This window comes from Xiphophorus couchianus, chromosome 24, assembly GCF_001444195.1.
Source record: "Xiphophorus couchianus chromosome 24, X_couchianus-1.0, whole genome shotgun sequence".
In the NCBI taxonomy this organism is placed as follows: Eukaryota; Metazoa; Chordata; class Actinopteri; order Cyprinodontiformes; family Poeciliidae; genus Xiphophorus; species Xiphophorus couchianus.
The window spans coordinates 14,997,450-15,012,412 of record NC_040251.1 but is presented as its reverse complement, the minus strand read 5'-3'; the positions used below and the strand labels follow the sequence as shown (position 1 = coordinate 15,012,412).

Sequence of the window (14,963 nt, the reverse complement as noted above, 5' to 3'; positions counted from 1 at the left end):
AAATGTACAGAAATGTTCTTCTTTATATTATATTATATTATTATATTATTGCGAGAGACTCATATTTTGTTAATTTTTGATTTGACTTGAACATCAATATGTAGCTTATAACGGCTGTCTCCTTAAGCAGTTAAAATAAATAGGCCAGTCTACCGTGTCGTTGGAGCCACTTCAAGCTTTCAGCATACAGAGGTGAGTGAGTGAGGAGTAATTTTATTAAGGACTAGACAAGTTTGTAGCTCTTGTTCAAAAACATATTTTCCAACGTCTCCAACAAATTCACGGTCTAACTGGAGATTAGTTTACTTTTATGACTTATTTGCTTCATAAGACTCTGAAACAAGTAGGAATTATTCCTGGGGGAAATTATTAAGATACACAAAGAGCAGGACTCGCAATTAAGTTTTGAAGTAAAAGAATGTAGAAAGAAACCAGTATCAGACTTTTTGATATTTTTCAGTCAAAACCAACACAAAGCTTCAGCAGAAGTTAGGAAAACACTTTCTGCCTGATTTCTTTCAGGATTGTACCAATATTTTTGGCTGTATACACAGGAACAAGCAAAGCTCATCCACCAATATCACACACAAACACACTCACACATCGAAAAGTGCTGCCCCACATTCATCATACTGTTGAAACGGGGAAGCTACTCCCAAGAGGGGAAGGTTCTCTACCCCCATGACAGAGAGAAGTCTTCCCATGCACCGGGTCGCCAAAGCGGGCCCCACACACGGATGACATCAGTGCTCAGCCTGCAGGAGTTTTGTGACAGCCATATGTAAATTGAAATGACAAATCGCTTCCCCGAATCACCTCTCGGCACCTCTGAGCCGCCGCGAAGAAAGACGGAATGGGGAAGGAGGACAGGCCGGGATCCATAGGCGCTTGTGCTTTTGAAGTGTGAGAAGAGGGGCGATAGGGTAGTCAACCAGACGGATACACAAGTCAACTATTGATTCTTTTTTTTTAAAAACTAAATAAACTAACAAATGACTTCAAAGATTAAAGGGGTATTACGTTTTGGCTAGTCACCTGCTGGAACACGGTCAGGGGTCACACATCGTCTACGTTCTCAGCACTGATGGCTGTAGGAACCAGCATGCCAGTCTCCAAAGAATGTGCTGCTTTGCTCTAACGGCGCATCCAGGATGGGGTGGGAGGGCAGCGGATCAAAAGAACGCTCAACGTTTTCATCGATGGCCATCCCGTTCTCACGGCTTTGGCTTTCCGACTGTTTCACCCAGACGGTGAGACGAAGAGAGGGAGGCAGCGAGAAGGTAAATGGTTTCCACATGTGAAAGGCATCAAGAAGAGGCAGAGGTGTGTGACCACCCATACAACAGGGGAGTCCCAGGTGGATAAATGTGTGCATTCACATGGCTCTGTTGAAAAGACGCCACAGCAGTAAAATCTGTATTTATTAGCCCGTATATGAGAAATACACACTTTATTTACAAGTGGGACATTTTTATGCTTCTCTGGACTGATTAAAGTGTTATTATTGTAATAGTTTGACCTTTAAAATACATGCAGCATCCTGAAAAATAATATGTTCTTGAAATTTCCATTTGGTTTTATGGTAAAACCAGCGTCAGCAATATGAAAATATATATTTTTGTACTTCTTCGTTGTATTTTTTCTCAATTTGACACATAAATTTAAAAAGATTCCTCAAAACAAACTGAAAAACAGACTTGACAATTGACATTAACTTTGACATAGACTGGTTGCATTACGTACAGTGTCATCAATGGCCGATGCCCCCGGCCTCTGCTCAAATCACCCCCTGACGGGCAGTGTAAACAAGTGGCGCTGTGTATATCCCCCATGTAATCTGGATTTAGCGCGGTGAGATCACGGCTGTTGGAGCAGAGAGGCCCCCTGGACGCTCAGCTGCATTGTGGGAGGTTCCCTCTCAATGCCACCTTTGTCCATTTGTGTGTGTCGCTCCGAGATAGTGTGGTGCCGTTGACAGGCCACAATAAGCCAAGAGTAAATTTCCCCCGTGGTGAGAAGCGATCTGTGTACTCCTGAAGCAAAAAAAATAAAAAATAAAAAGCACCCACACAAAATGAGGCTCAAGCTGAAAATCATTCTTGCTGTGTCTTTGTACGCCAAGTGTCCTCAAATGCCTGTCCTCTTAAACACTGCAACTGTTTTCGACCTCTTGACAGTCCATGCTGGTAGTATTTTTGACAGCATGAGTTTTGTGTTTTCAAATGATTTCCCTGCCTTTTTTATGCTAATGTCTCAGGCTGCAAAAGCCTGATCTACATTAATAAGAATGTAATGGTTTTTATGATCATGCATGCTAACAGAAACATAAATGTTTAACTGGCTAGAAAACTGCCAGAACAATCCAAACCCACATTTAAATAAAAATTACTGATGAACTGCAGAATAATGTGTGCCTTATTGTTATCAGAAATTTCTAACATATTAACATCAACATTTTTAATTTCAGAATTAAAAATAAAATCCTATTTTGCTTCGCCAAAGGTAATGCTAATATGTTAGCTATAGCAGTGTCAGATGTTCTTCTGACTAGCTAGAAATGCTATGTAAATTTGCTGCATTCGGTATTGAAACAATGCTTTCAAATATATTTTACAAATTGTGCTAAAAAGTAATCATTTTCAGATTTAATTGCTATGATCATTTAAATACTGAAATAGATCATTTATTTTCTCAACATGCTTCTTTTTCTACTGTTCAGTGTTTTGTATTTTCTTTTACTTCCACCTCAGACGCCTTTATGACTTAAAGTACATACTCTATAATTTACAACATATAATTTTGTTCTTTGTTTTTTTTTCTTAATTTGAACATTTTAAATCACACCAATGTTCCCGGCATACTCAGATAATTCTAATTTTAAATAAAACACGTTCAAATCTCATTCATAAAGTCTGAAGAAATACATTAAAACAAAAGAATTGTCTTTTCTCTATCTGTGGTGTTTGTATTCATGATTTAGATGGAGAACAGTTCAGCTTTTACAGTTATTTAGGAGAAAAGGTGAGGAAGGACACACATGAAGGGTTTCTTTCTTTGTCTCCCTTTACTTGTACAGCTTGGAACGAATTGCTCCAAAACGCTCAGCATTGCACCTCCATCGTCTCAGGGTGGTGATCTAAGAAGCTCTTGTAAATGGCTTTGTCCTAGAGTGTGTGTGTGTGTGTGTGTGTGTGTGTGTCTTCCTTCCTTTTCATGCATGCTTGAGTATTTTATTGTGTGTTTCTCTCTGGCTCTGCAGCTCCAACAGGAGCCACAGTATTTGTGTGGTCTCATAGTGAGGATATTCCTGAATTTAGGATTTAGATGTTTTCATTTTAATTTAATGCGTCAAGTATTTGTGTGCCGTGCCCAAGTTGCTTAAATATGCAAGGAAACATTTTTAAAATCTTAAATGCATATTTTTTTTAGAAATGTTTCTTTGCTGTTCGCAGAATGTATTATCAAAAATCTAAAACTAAACGTCACAAATCAGAGATCCCCCATACGTTTCTATGTCCAGGCTCCTTGTTCTTGCTTCATATAATTTCCTTGTAAATCTTATTCAGTTGTGCGCCTGTCTCTTGCTGCTGTTTTCTGCTTGTTATATAACTGTGTTGTTCTCAGTTCAGGCTCTTCATGCCTCATTCTGTGGCTGTGTGCTACCTGCGTCAAATCCAACTCTTCCTCCCTATTAAACAGCCGAGATTTCCAGTGTGTATTCTCCCTTTTTATTGCTTTCATTTGCATATAAATTAAATCCATATTGTGCCTGCGAGGCAGACTATGCTAACTATGCAAACGATCCCTGGCTTTTCTTTGTTTTACAGATAAACCCTCGGCTTCCTCGGTGACAAGGTGGGAGGGAGGGCGGCGGAGGCAGAGAAATCCTCCCGCTGTTTCATAATTGTATGAATTTTAAATACACTGTCATAAGAGCCTCTTCCGCATTCACAGCGGGGGAATGGGACTATCATGATAATATTAGAGCTACAGGGTTAGCTGACCGTGAAGAGCGAGGCGCTCTCGCCACCTCTGTTCACACATGCAGGCCAGATGGCCGCAGAGGCTGCATTCAGAATCACATTAGGGATGTGTGTGTGTGTGTGTGTGTTTTCTAAACATAACCTCCTTTCCTTTAATTCCTAGAGTGCATTAAAATGAAGTTACATCTTCTTTCTCCTTGTGCAGAAATTGAGAATATTACTCATGAGATAATGTTTTGTGATGCATAATCAATAAAGGATGAATTAGGTGGTGTCCAAGTAAAATTAAGTCCTATGAATATTCAAATATGTTGCTGAACAGTGGTATCAAATTAGGCCTAAGTCCTTCATGGACCTCTGGAGGTTTCCATGTGCTGCAGGCATGTTGAGGCTTATTAAAGGCTAAAATATAAGCATCAAATGTGTGTGCATGTAGAAACATCCACTGCTGCTTTCTGGAAACAAAGAATGAATGAAGCCAAAACAATAAATCAGTCACCAGCAAATACGTTTATGTTAAGCTGTTATAATGTCTGTTGGTTTCTAAGTGCCTTGACGTGAATGGATGGCAAAATAATAAACAGATTTTCAGATAAATTCTTAAAATCACAGGATTGAACCTGCCTATGAACCATTTAGTCCGTCCCTGAAATCAATTACAGCCACCCGCCACAGACTACGCTTGTTAACCCTCGGCTCCGTGAGGAAGATCAGAACACAAATAATTAAAATAAAAAAGCCTGAAACGCAGAGGCCGTGAACTCCTCCGCTGCAGACCCTCACTGCCTCGTTAGCGCTTAATTAAATAAAACTGAGCCGAGATCAGTTGAATTAAAAGTATGCGACAAGCAGAAATGATAGGAATGTGCTGGCAGTGATGCTGCAGTCAGCCTGATATTGATAAACTAACACAACTCAAAGTGGCATCTTTTATTTTTGGGTCATTTTTGGTGTCATTTGATCAACAGTCTTAGCCTACACTGCATTTTTCTCTTCCTTTTAGGAAGAATATTGCAGAATAAGAAGGTAGTTTTTCCTGTTAAAACTGATGAAGCTAATCTAGATGATCACCCAGTTTTCCTGTCATAAAAAAAACAACTTTTGACAAATTTATGTCAGAATGAGACTTATGGCACATTCCTCAACAGCAAGGGGGTTGGGGAGGTCTGTTTTTCTCCCATTTTGGGTTGTTTTTGAATGAAGCGCATACAATTTCGACATAATCTCACACTTTTCCCCAAAACCTGGACAATATTTTTATGGCCTTTTTATCTCAGACATCTCATTGAATCTATTTTTTTCACAACAAAGACCTCTAAAACATTAACACACCACCCAAGAGCGTGGGACACCTACTTTTTCTACCATACAACAGAAAACTAGACCGAATGAGTATTTCAGAAACTGCTGATTCTGTATATCGCTCAGATTTATAGAGGATGGTCCAAAAAGAGAAAACATCCAGCTCTGTGAATGAAAAGGACTTCTTTGATAACTGCTTGAGAGAATAGAAATGCGACAGTCATTGAAAGATTTTATAAAACCAAGGAATGTGGGATGCCAATCTCTGAACGGACAACTGGTTAAACCTTAAAGCAGATGAGCTACAGCTGCAGACGACCACACTAAGAACAGGAAACTGAGGCGGTGATTCAGAAAGCCATACCAAAATTGGACAATGAAAGGTTGGGGAAAATGACGACTGCTTTGTTGTTTTCACATGGTAGTCAGACTTTGGCATAAACAACATGAAAACATGGATAAACCATAGTGTAGCTGACAAATTCACAGCAACTACATGATGCTATTATTATAAAACGAACCAAATACTCCAAAAGATGTTTTTGATGGCTTGTGGAGTCTATGCCACACCGAATTAAGCAAGTTTTAATGTACATAATAAGGTAGCCATGTTGAAATGTAAATTTGATCTAAATTCTTGTTCTGACTAAATTTAGTCGGAACAAAAATGCCTAAAATAATAACATGTTACAAGATACCAAACAGAAGGCAAATAAATTGGTAGCTCTTGTGTTTCTGTTTTTTTTTTTTATATATATATATTCTATAAACGGTCACCTAGTTTTTACTTGAGAAGCCCTAACTTTTCTTTTAATTACATCAGTATTTCTTAATTTTCTCGGCTATTTTCACAACCTTTGCTCCGGATGCTCCACTCATCCATGCAGCAGTTTGAGCACGGCCCATCATTGACTCAATGTAGGAAAAATAAAAATGTGACTTTGGAGCTCATACATCAGCTTTGCCCAAATTTTACCTGAACAAACATGTTTAAAATCAGGTTTGTTTACAACAAAAAACATAAACTTTTAAACCATATTTAGATGTTCGGACAGGAGACGAAGTCTTTTTCTGTCTCATTTGGATATTTTCTTATTTGAGGGGTTAAGTTTGTCTGCTACCAATACCCTCCAGAGTGCGGCGCCCAGAAACACACACACACACACACACACACCCTCCATGGTCACAGCCAGCCTCTATAAACCTCTACCTGAGGGGTTTATGCAGGCCCAAACAAGCGAAAACCAAAAAAAAAAAAAAAGCAACGTATCACAGAGAGAAATATTTCACTGCAACGATGACAAGAACAAGGCCTCTGTGGTGAACACCAAGCAGGTCAAAGCTCAGCGAGGAGTGAAAATGCAGCAGCAGCAGCAGCAATGGGAAAACTTGTAAATGACCAGAATAGTTTAATGGGTGAAACGGTATCCAGACAGGCAGGGAAACAGGAACTGTACCTCAACAGTGTGTGTGTGTGTGTGTGTGTGTACTTCGTTTCTCACCAAAAGCTCTCTTAGGTATCAATCCTAATGAAAATGATTGTTGTTAAATAATAGCAGAGGTTAAAGTTTAGATTGTAGTTGGAGAAAATTAGGGAAAAAACTTGATTTATGTTTTTATGACATCAAATATAATTAAAAGTAAAGCAATAATAAAAAAATGCTAAATTAGTCCATTGTATCTTGCTCTTTTTTTCTGTTTTATTTCAGACTACATGTGAACATAGTAAAAATCTTTGGCTTGGCTGAGTCCGGCGGACTGGTTTGTTGAAGGAGAATATGGCGCAGACATGAAGGACGAGGAGAGCACGACAACCTAGAAAGTCACACATCCCTAAAAATTTAAAATTAAAATAAAAAAAATAATAAATGGCAGATTGAAAATGAGCCTGGAATCCAATATGCAGTAATGTATACAACATGATAACTGTGTGGCTATATAAATTTTAATAACGGTCGTTCAATTTTTTTTTTTTTTTGTATATAATTATGTCCATATACTGTTACCATAAACAGAAATCTGTGTTTTTAAATAGCGATCCCCCCATTTCCAGTTCAGTTTTTTTCTTTATCTCCATGAGTCCAGAGTCAGCCAGCCCCTGAGTAGGGAAGTGTCCGGCGGGGGCGGGGGGCGCTCACTCGCTCTCCTCCTTCTCCTCCTGCACGGTGGTCGTTGAGTGGTTGTACAGTCCCTGCGCCATAAGCTGCAGCGCTAGGCCGTTCTTGTAGCCGCTGGCCTTTTTAATCTTGGCCCTCTTGTTCTGGAACCAGATTTTGATCTGGGACTCGTTCAGGTTCAGTTCCTGGGCGAGGGACTGTCTCCTCTGCTCCGTTATGTACCGGTTGGCCTGGAACTCGGTTTTGAGTCTCTGCAGCTGCTCAGCCGTGAACGCCGTCCTGGGCCGCTTGTCCTCCTTGCTGTTCTTCTTCTTCTTCAGTTTCCGTGTCCTTGGGCCTGGCGTGGAAACAACAAGGGGAATAAAAATATTTATTCTACGGCTGGACACCACAGCCTTAATTATCTGCTGAATGTGCCTCCGTTGAAGGTATTCTAGTGAAAGGGAGTTATTTTTTCTAATAGTATTTTAGCTGATAAAGAGAGAGAGAAGTTACACTGTAAATAGTTTACTGTTAAAATAACTGGCAACAATTTTTCACCTGCAGTGGTGGCATAAATTTCAAAGGCAAAGTGGCTCCTTTAAGTTATAGCAGTATTTATTTTGATCCATGTTAATATTTTCTGTTCTTTCTTGTGCTACTATTTGAATATCACTCACACACGGCCCCACCCTCTTTTCATACCATCATCACATGGATAGGTGCAGCTGACACAGGGCCTAAAAAAGCATACAAAGTTATCAAAATGCCTTACTTTTTGTATGTGTAGCTAAAAATACTAATTTAGACTGGTTGTTTTAAAAACAGGTGTATTATTTATCATCTGATCTCACTTCTAAGGTCCTGAAATGTTGTTTGCTCCATGTCAGTAACCCTTACAAAAACTTTCTAGAGGAGCTCCTGCTTACCATCTCTTGATGCAATGTGTAGTAAAGTGTGAGTGTGGTTTGAGTCTGGCACTGTGTGGGCTCGTTTGACTTGTTTTTTAAATGAAGCAATATGAAAACAGTTCGGTAATTTCCCTTCCACTCCACTATGTGAAACAGCAACCACTAAAAATGCTCTTCACCCCTACTTTGTTTTTGTCTCAGCTTCTGACCTCTGTAGTTTCTACAATGTTTTGGGTCCTTTTTTCAGTAGATATAGACAAATGAAGAAATTCTTTTTTTCTTTTGTAAATTTTTAAAAAGGGACAAGGCCTAATAATATTACAGTTAAGCTACATATAACTCAACTAACTTGAATGCATTAAAAAATCAAATAAAAACATGATGAGCAGGCCACCAAACTGGTTCTAGCCCAGAGGACAACTTCCTCCAAAGCCAGACCTGATCGCCAATACTGCACTACTAACACACTACCCACATCTGAATGTAAGTTGTTATATATAATTACTTAATAAAATGTGGTATAAACTGCTGTGAATAGAGCTATTTGTTGTGTTCCAGTTCTGTTGTGCAACATTGTGCTTTTATTTGGAAAGATCAATGTATCACAGAGCGGTGTGCACTTCCAGTCATTTGGAGAACAAGTTTAAAATTTCCACCATTTGCAATTTTCTTAAGGTACAGATTTGCACAGTATTTATTTATTTATTTTTAAAAATATTTTTATATTTGATGTACAGAGTTTGAAAATGTTGCGCTGCATGTTTGACTCCGAATCCTGTAAAATTTTATATAAAATATAATATATATGTGTGTGTGTGTGTGTGTGTGTGTGTGTGTATTACAATTTATTTCACTGAATGGGAGATCCAAAAGTAAACAGTATGAAGTAAATAAAATAATATAATAGTGAATTTGAATAAAAAATGAAGGAGGAATTATTAATCAGTATAGATAAAAATGGGTGAAAATGAATGAAAATCAGCTAAATCGAATGAGTTTTGGAAAATTTGTTTGAAAATGTTCAATTATGGCATCACAGATGAAAAGCAATGGATTCATACATATAGTGTCTACCTACCTCCTGCACTGTCAACGCTTGATAAATAATTAAAAGCCCAAAACAGCGTCCAGTCATCGTTTGTAGATGGATTTGTATTGAATGAATTACATTCAGATACAGCATCTTAGGACGCTTTGCAGCTAAATCTGTTACAACTTGCCCCGCCTATGAGGCAGGTTGTAACATTTCACCGCTGTCGCTTTCAGCAACTTTGTTACAATGAACAGCACGTTGCTGAATCATTCCTTGAATTTTAATTTGTACCAAACACGTTGGAGATGTCTGAGTCATCAGTTACGTTTTCTTCATTTATTTATTTACTTATTCATTTTTTATTTAAAAAAAAAAAACAACAACAAAAAAACGTTTTTATTGCTACTTTCTGTCTCCTTCGGGAACATATGAAAAAATATTCATTGTAAAAAATATCTTATTTCTTTCTTTCTTTCTTTTTTTGAATTTAGGAGCTTTAGATTTTTTTTTCTAAATTCATAAACAACAAAACACACATCAGAAATGGGTTTTGGGTCGTAAAAACAATGTAAAAGTTTTATGTGGAAATGCACGCAGACTCTAACTGCGCGTAGATAGGAGGAACCCGCCGCCCAGCTCAAAATGAAGAGAAATAAATCGGATTTGACTTCAGTTTCCTCTGAAACGTCCACACATAAACAGTAACAATACTGACACTCAAACATGAATAGATACGGCTAAACTGGAACTCTGGATAACAATGTGCATTAATATAGAGGCTGATAAATGTGACCCGCGCTGGTAAAGATGAAAAAAAATTATTGTGTATCAGCAGAAACCCAATGAACCTTCTGGTGTTTCCATCAACATAAAATATTTAAAAACAGTACTGATTACCCTTTTTACTCAACTGAAATAATTGCATTTTAAAATATTCTGAAGATAATTTAGTGAAATTATACTTAAGTTAAATCTGGTTTAAATGCTCCTATTATCTTGTGGCAGAATAAAAGTGCATGCCCCTTTAAGACTATAAGGCCATCCATGAAAGGATACTAATTAAGGATTAATAACAGCTGCGTTAAATATAAACAAGGGAGAGAAATGAGCCAATGAGATTACGCGCACCTATACTTCAATTCGTGGTAATTCTGGAGAGAACCTCCGCAAAAAAAAAAAAAACAGCTACAATGTGGTTTAACTACTACAAAAATGCTTTTATATATATATATATATATATACATAAACGCTGAAAATACGTGTGAAAGTATAAATAGGTATTGAGTTACATTACGGACGCACTTCATCTCTTAAAACAGAGGAACCCGCCGGCCAGCCTCGAATGAAACGAAGTACGTGGATTTTGACTCCAGTTTTCCCTCAAACGCCACCATGTCTAAAATACGACAGTATCGAGAATATGTGCATCTAAATGAGCCTTCTGAATAGCAATTTACATTAAAGTGATCGCTGATACGAGTTGTACTGTTAAAGATAATAAATGCAACGTATACAGATAAACACGGGCAGTAGAAGTTATCTGCAAACAGAGCAATATGGCATTATTACAAAAATATGAAAAAAAGAAGAAAATTAATTTAACAAGTACAGCGAGGGCTTCTTAATTTCCCAGTCACAATTTAAAAGATTAAGAATTTTACTTGTCATTTTGTATTTAGGCCTTAATCTTGGTAAAATATATTTTTTTAAACCCTAGCGGCATATTATCTTGCGCCGGCTTAAAAGCTTGTGGCCCTTTAAGGCCATGAAGTCATGCATATGCTGATACTAATTACTAATTAATAACATCTGCAGTAACGAGTGAATAAAGGAGAGAAGTGAGCCAATCAGATCAGAACAAGCGCGGCAATGTATCCTAGAGCAAACACTCAAATAAACAAGTTTGTAACTAGTCCAAAAACCTGATAAAATGTCCATGTGGATGATATAAATACGTGATAAATTGTATAAAAAGACCTACATACAACACTGACACACTTCGGCTTTAAGAAACACGCCGCTCAGCCTCAGTTGCAGCGAAGTCAGTCGGTTTTGACTCCATTTTTCCTTCAAACATCCTATATAAACAATGGCAGCAGACTCACGTAAGCAGGAAAAGATGGAAGTAAATTAGCCTGTACCTGAGGCACGGTCACACTGGGTGGCTGCGTGCATTGAAATATCAGCTGATATTTGAGAGCCGCGCTGTTAAACATGAGAAATGCACAAGCCTGATAAGACACATGAATCCCCATTTGAACCATAAAGGCGAACCTCTGATGTTATTTATCCTGCACAATGCGGAACGTAAGTTTGTATGGCAAGGCCCCCTCTTACTATAACATCAGTACAGCATGATGAAAAAAAGATCATTTGAAGCCTGAAACGTTATAATTAAAAAAAATTGCAACAGCATACATAATATAAGTTTTACTTAAGCTTTATGTTTTTGTCTTTCCAGATTACATTCGGTCGCGATTTGATTAAGTCCAGCGGCTTGTATTTATGGTATTTTATTTACAAAATGACAATAAAGATCGCCTCCAAACCCTCATAATATACACTAAAAAGTAAAATCACATTATTTTTAGCCGACTTAAGTAATGTTTTGTTTTCTTTTGCAAGCTAAAACAAAGACGGGGTTACTATACTGACTCTTCTCAGTATAGTGTTCCCTTTTTTATTCCATTAAACCAAAATCAGACCAAAGTACTGCAGTCAAATATGTCGCTGCAGGATTGTAGAGCATTAAAAAGTATATATTGTAAACACATTTGTTAAAAATGTGTTAAAAAACGGGAAGACCCGTCGTAGAATAGCTCTCGTTATACTGTACTCATTAACATATATAGTCTAATATTTTGTTAATGTCCAGCATTATTTATTTATAATATGGCAGATTTGTTTGATTCTATATGATGTGTTTTTTATTTTATTTTATTTACTTTTTTTTAATCATACATTTAATTCAACCTTCAAACATTCAGATACTGGAGCAGTGTAAACAAAGGCGAATGAAACGGATGTAAAAATAAATGTAATCTGTTGCTTTGGGGTTAAATTAGTGGCTTTTCTTCTCTTTAAAACTGATTTAATATAATTAAGTCATTGCATAATCCTATTCGTTTTTACGTTCAGCAGTGTCGATACTAGTTTTATAAACAGGCAAAAGTTGCTTTACTTTTTAATAAAGCAATAACAATAATAATAACGAAAAAAAAAGTTGTTTTTCTTTCGTAAACATGTTTGCAGCTCTGAGGTGAGTTAATTTAATCCTGGTGTAGAGAAGAAGAGACACCCTGCTCGGTGTATTTCGGGGACTACTAGCGCCTTACCAGATGAGGGCCGGTCCGAGTAGCGCGTACAGTAAACCCAGGCGGGCCACAGCAGCGGCTGGCTCTCCTTCATTCCCGCTGAAGAGCCTCCATTGCTGCCGCTCACAACCACAATCGACGACGGACTGTCCGCGTATCTGCCGGCCCCGTTGCTGGCCGCCTCGCCGGGCTTCGACGAGCTTTGCTTGGACGCGGGCGACGAGGACGTGGAGGAGGACGAGGAGGGCGAGGAGGAGGCGCTGTCGCTGCTGCAGTTGGAGTCCAGGCAGAGGCTGCCGGCGTGCGGCGGCCTCGCTCCCAGCGGGTTCACGTTCTCCCTGCCCGGCGTCTGGCTGCGCTCGCGGTAGCTCGGCTCCTTCCTGCAGCCGAAGTCCGGCCGGAGGATGTTGTCGATGAAAAAGTTCGTGGTTCTGTGGGCCTGCTGCGCGGCCGGATGGGGTAGGATCATGGCAGGGGATGGGAGGTTCGGCGACAGGGACATGCTCTCGTCCTCGGTCGAGTCCCGGCCGCTGCTGGGCTCCTTGTGCTCTTCCATAACAGCTGGTGATGGTGAGAAATCTCAGCCTCTCCACACCAGATTCCACTTGTTGCTCGCTCTCCCTCCTCACTTCGGTATCCAGTTCAATACAAAAAACAAGCCTCTCTCATAGAGCAAACGCCTGGTTTCTATTATAACATCAACTACAGCGGCAGCATGTCTCCTAAAAACCTCCGGAAGCTTGGCATAACCATCAGCTCCACAACAACCAGTGCCTGTGCTTCTCCACGGTGCAGCATAATATCTCTGTATTCGCTCTTCAAACTCTCCTAAAATCAGATCCCCCTGTCCAAACCCCCGTGTGCTACTCCGCCGCGTTACACCAGTGCGCGCACACACGTGCAACACACCAATCAGATGCTCCGATCGTCCCTGTCACGGCTTACGACGACCAATCAGGGATCCGAACGCTTCATGAAGCTGGCACGCGCGCGCCTGCATCACGGAGGTGATCGATATTGGAGAAAAGCACGTGCACGTGCATGTACACAGCAAAACAAAAACAAGAGCGAAGCAGCCACGATAATAAATGGAACAAAGAGGCAAAAGCAGCTTTTACCTTTGATTCCAACAGCCAGCTTCACATGATCCATATTATATTTATTATTAATATTTGAGTCCTGGGTGTTTTTTTTTTTTTTTTTAAATTAGACGTATGTGTGCCAACCAAGAAGTTACCTGCATTTGTTAAATTGAGCTATTTCACAGTTTGGCTATTTTGGGCTACAAGTTAGAAATGTTTAAATGCGCAAATAAACTTTAGGATTTTAGTACGAAATAGGAGAGAAATGTGTTTAGGGTGTAAAACATTTACGAAAAGGAAAATTCTAAATTTGTTCAGCCATGTTATTTATTTATTTAGCCATGTTAAATAACATGGCTGTTATGTTATAACATGACAGCCATGTTATTTGTTATTTACGGCAGAAACCCAGCAAATTTGTTTAGAATGAATATTTACAAATGTAAAACCGAAAGTTTACTACACTTCGTCATTTTGCCCCATTTTTGCCCCATATTGTGCTTTCAATGTACTAAACGATCAAAACTTAATAAGCAGTTGTGAAATGGAGGCGTCTGTTATTAATTTGCAAAATGCGCGTAGATTAAGGAAAACATTTTTACCATATTTTACCTATACTTTACTGATAAGCAAATAGGTTTATGGTGTTGACCAGGGGTCCTAAGATTCAGCTGGTCATTCAGAACAAACACCTGGAAATGCAAAACACAGTTCAAGCAAAGATGTCAGAAAATAATAAACAAAAAAATCTACTTACACGTGAAATTTGAGTTTTTTTATGTTCGCCATAAAAAATGAAAGAGCTAAAAACTTATACGCAGTGGTTTATGGTTATGAAAGGGTTTGTTTCTAATCCAACTGCATCATCAACAACTAAGCAAAATGCAAGTTCAACACCCAGGACACTGTGGTATATGTATTTATCTATTTATTTTGTGAATCATAACGTTGTATTTTTAACTAGGCTGCTCACATTTTTCAATTATAACACGTTTCCTTCAGCACAACTGGGGTTATGACAGCTCTCAGGTCTCCTACTGAGCAGCCTGTCATAGCGCTGTTTTTGCTTTTCTCTTTTAACAGTTTTGTACGCCGGAAGAGAAACCCAAGCTAGAACAGGCAGACTTGGCAAGAAAACGCTCTCCGGTACGAAATGGAGGTAGGGAAGTACGAAATGGCGTGGACGCGAAGTGGGCGAAGCCGTTTACAGTGTGCTTTATGACGTGAACACAAAGTGAAACT

The 14,963-nt window shown here is 38.8% G+C and overlaps 1 protein-coding gene across 2 annotated transcripts; it reads right to left on the bottom strand.

The window, feature by feature from the left end:
• Window positions 1-4,474: 4,474 nt before the first annotated feature.
• LOC114141155 (homeobox protein engrailed-1-B-like) lies at window positions 4,475-13,503 on the bottom strand. Of its 2 annotated transcripts, none has more exons than XM_028011622.1 (2): window positions 12,661-13,503; window positions 4,475-7,751 (listed from the first exon to the last, which is right to left on the bottom strand). In XM_028011622.1, exons 1-2 carry the CDS (start codon window positions 13,193-13,195, stop codon window positions 7,420-7,422), a joined length of 867 nt encoding a protein of 288 aa, XP_027867423.1. In that variant the 5' UTR covers window positions 13,196-13,503; the 3' UTR covers window positions 4,475-7,419. The 2 variants fall into 2 exon arrangements, with proteins under 2 accessions (XP_027867423.1, XP_027867424.1); XM_028011623.1 differs by having other exon boundaries at window positions 4,475-7,739; window positions 12,661-13,502.
• Window positions 13,504-14,963: the final 1,460 nt, after the last annotated feature.

Excerpts from the sequence above, each read along its gene's own strand:
- LOC114141155 (XM_028011622.1), bottom strand. The coding sequence starts at position 13,195 with ATGGAAGAGCACAAGGAGCCCAGCAGCGGCCGGGACTCGACCGAGGAC. Across the intron at positions 7,752-12,660 it reads CTCGGACCGGCCCTCATCTG|TTTCCACGCCAGGCCCAAGG; the intron begins GTAAGGCGCTAG and ends TTCCCCTTGTTG.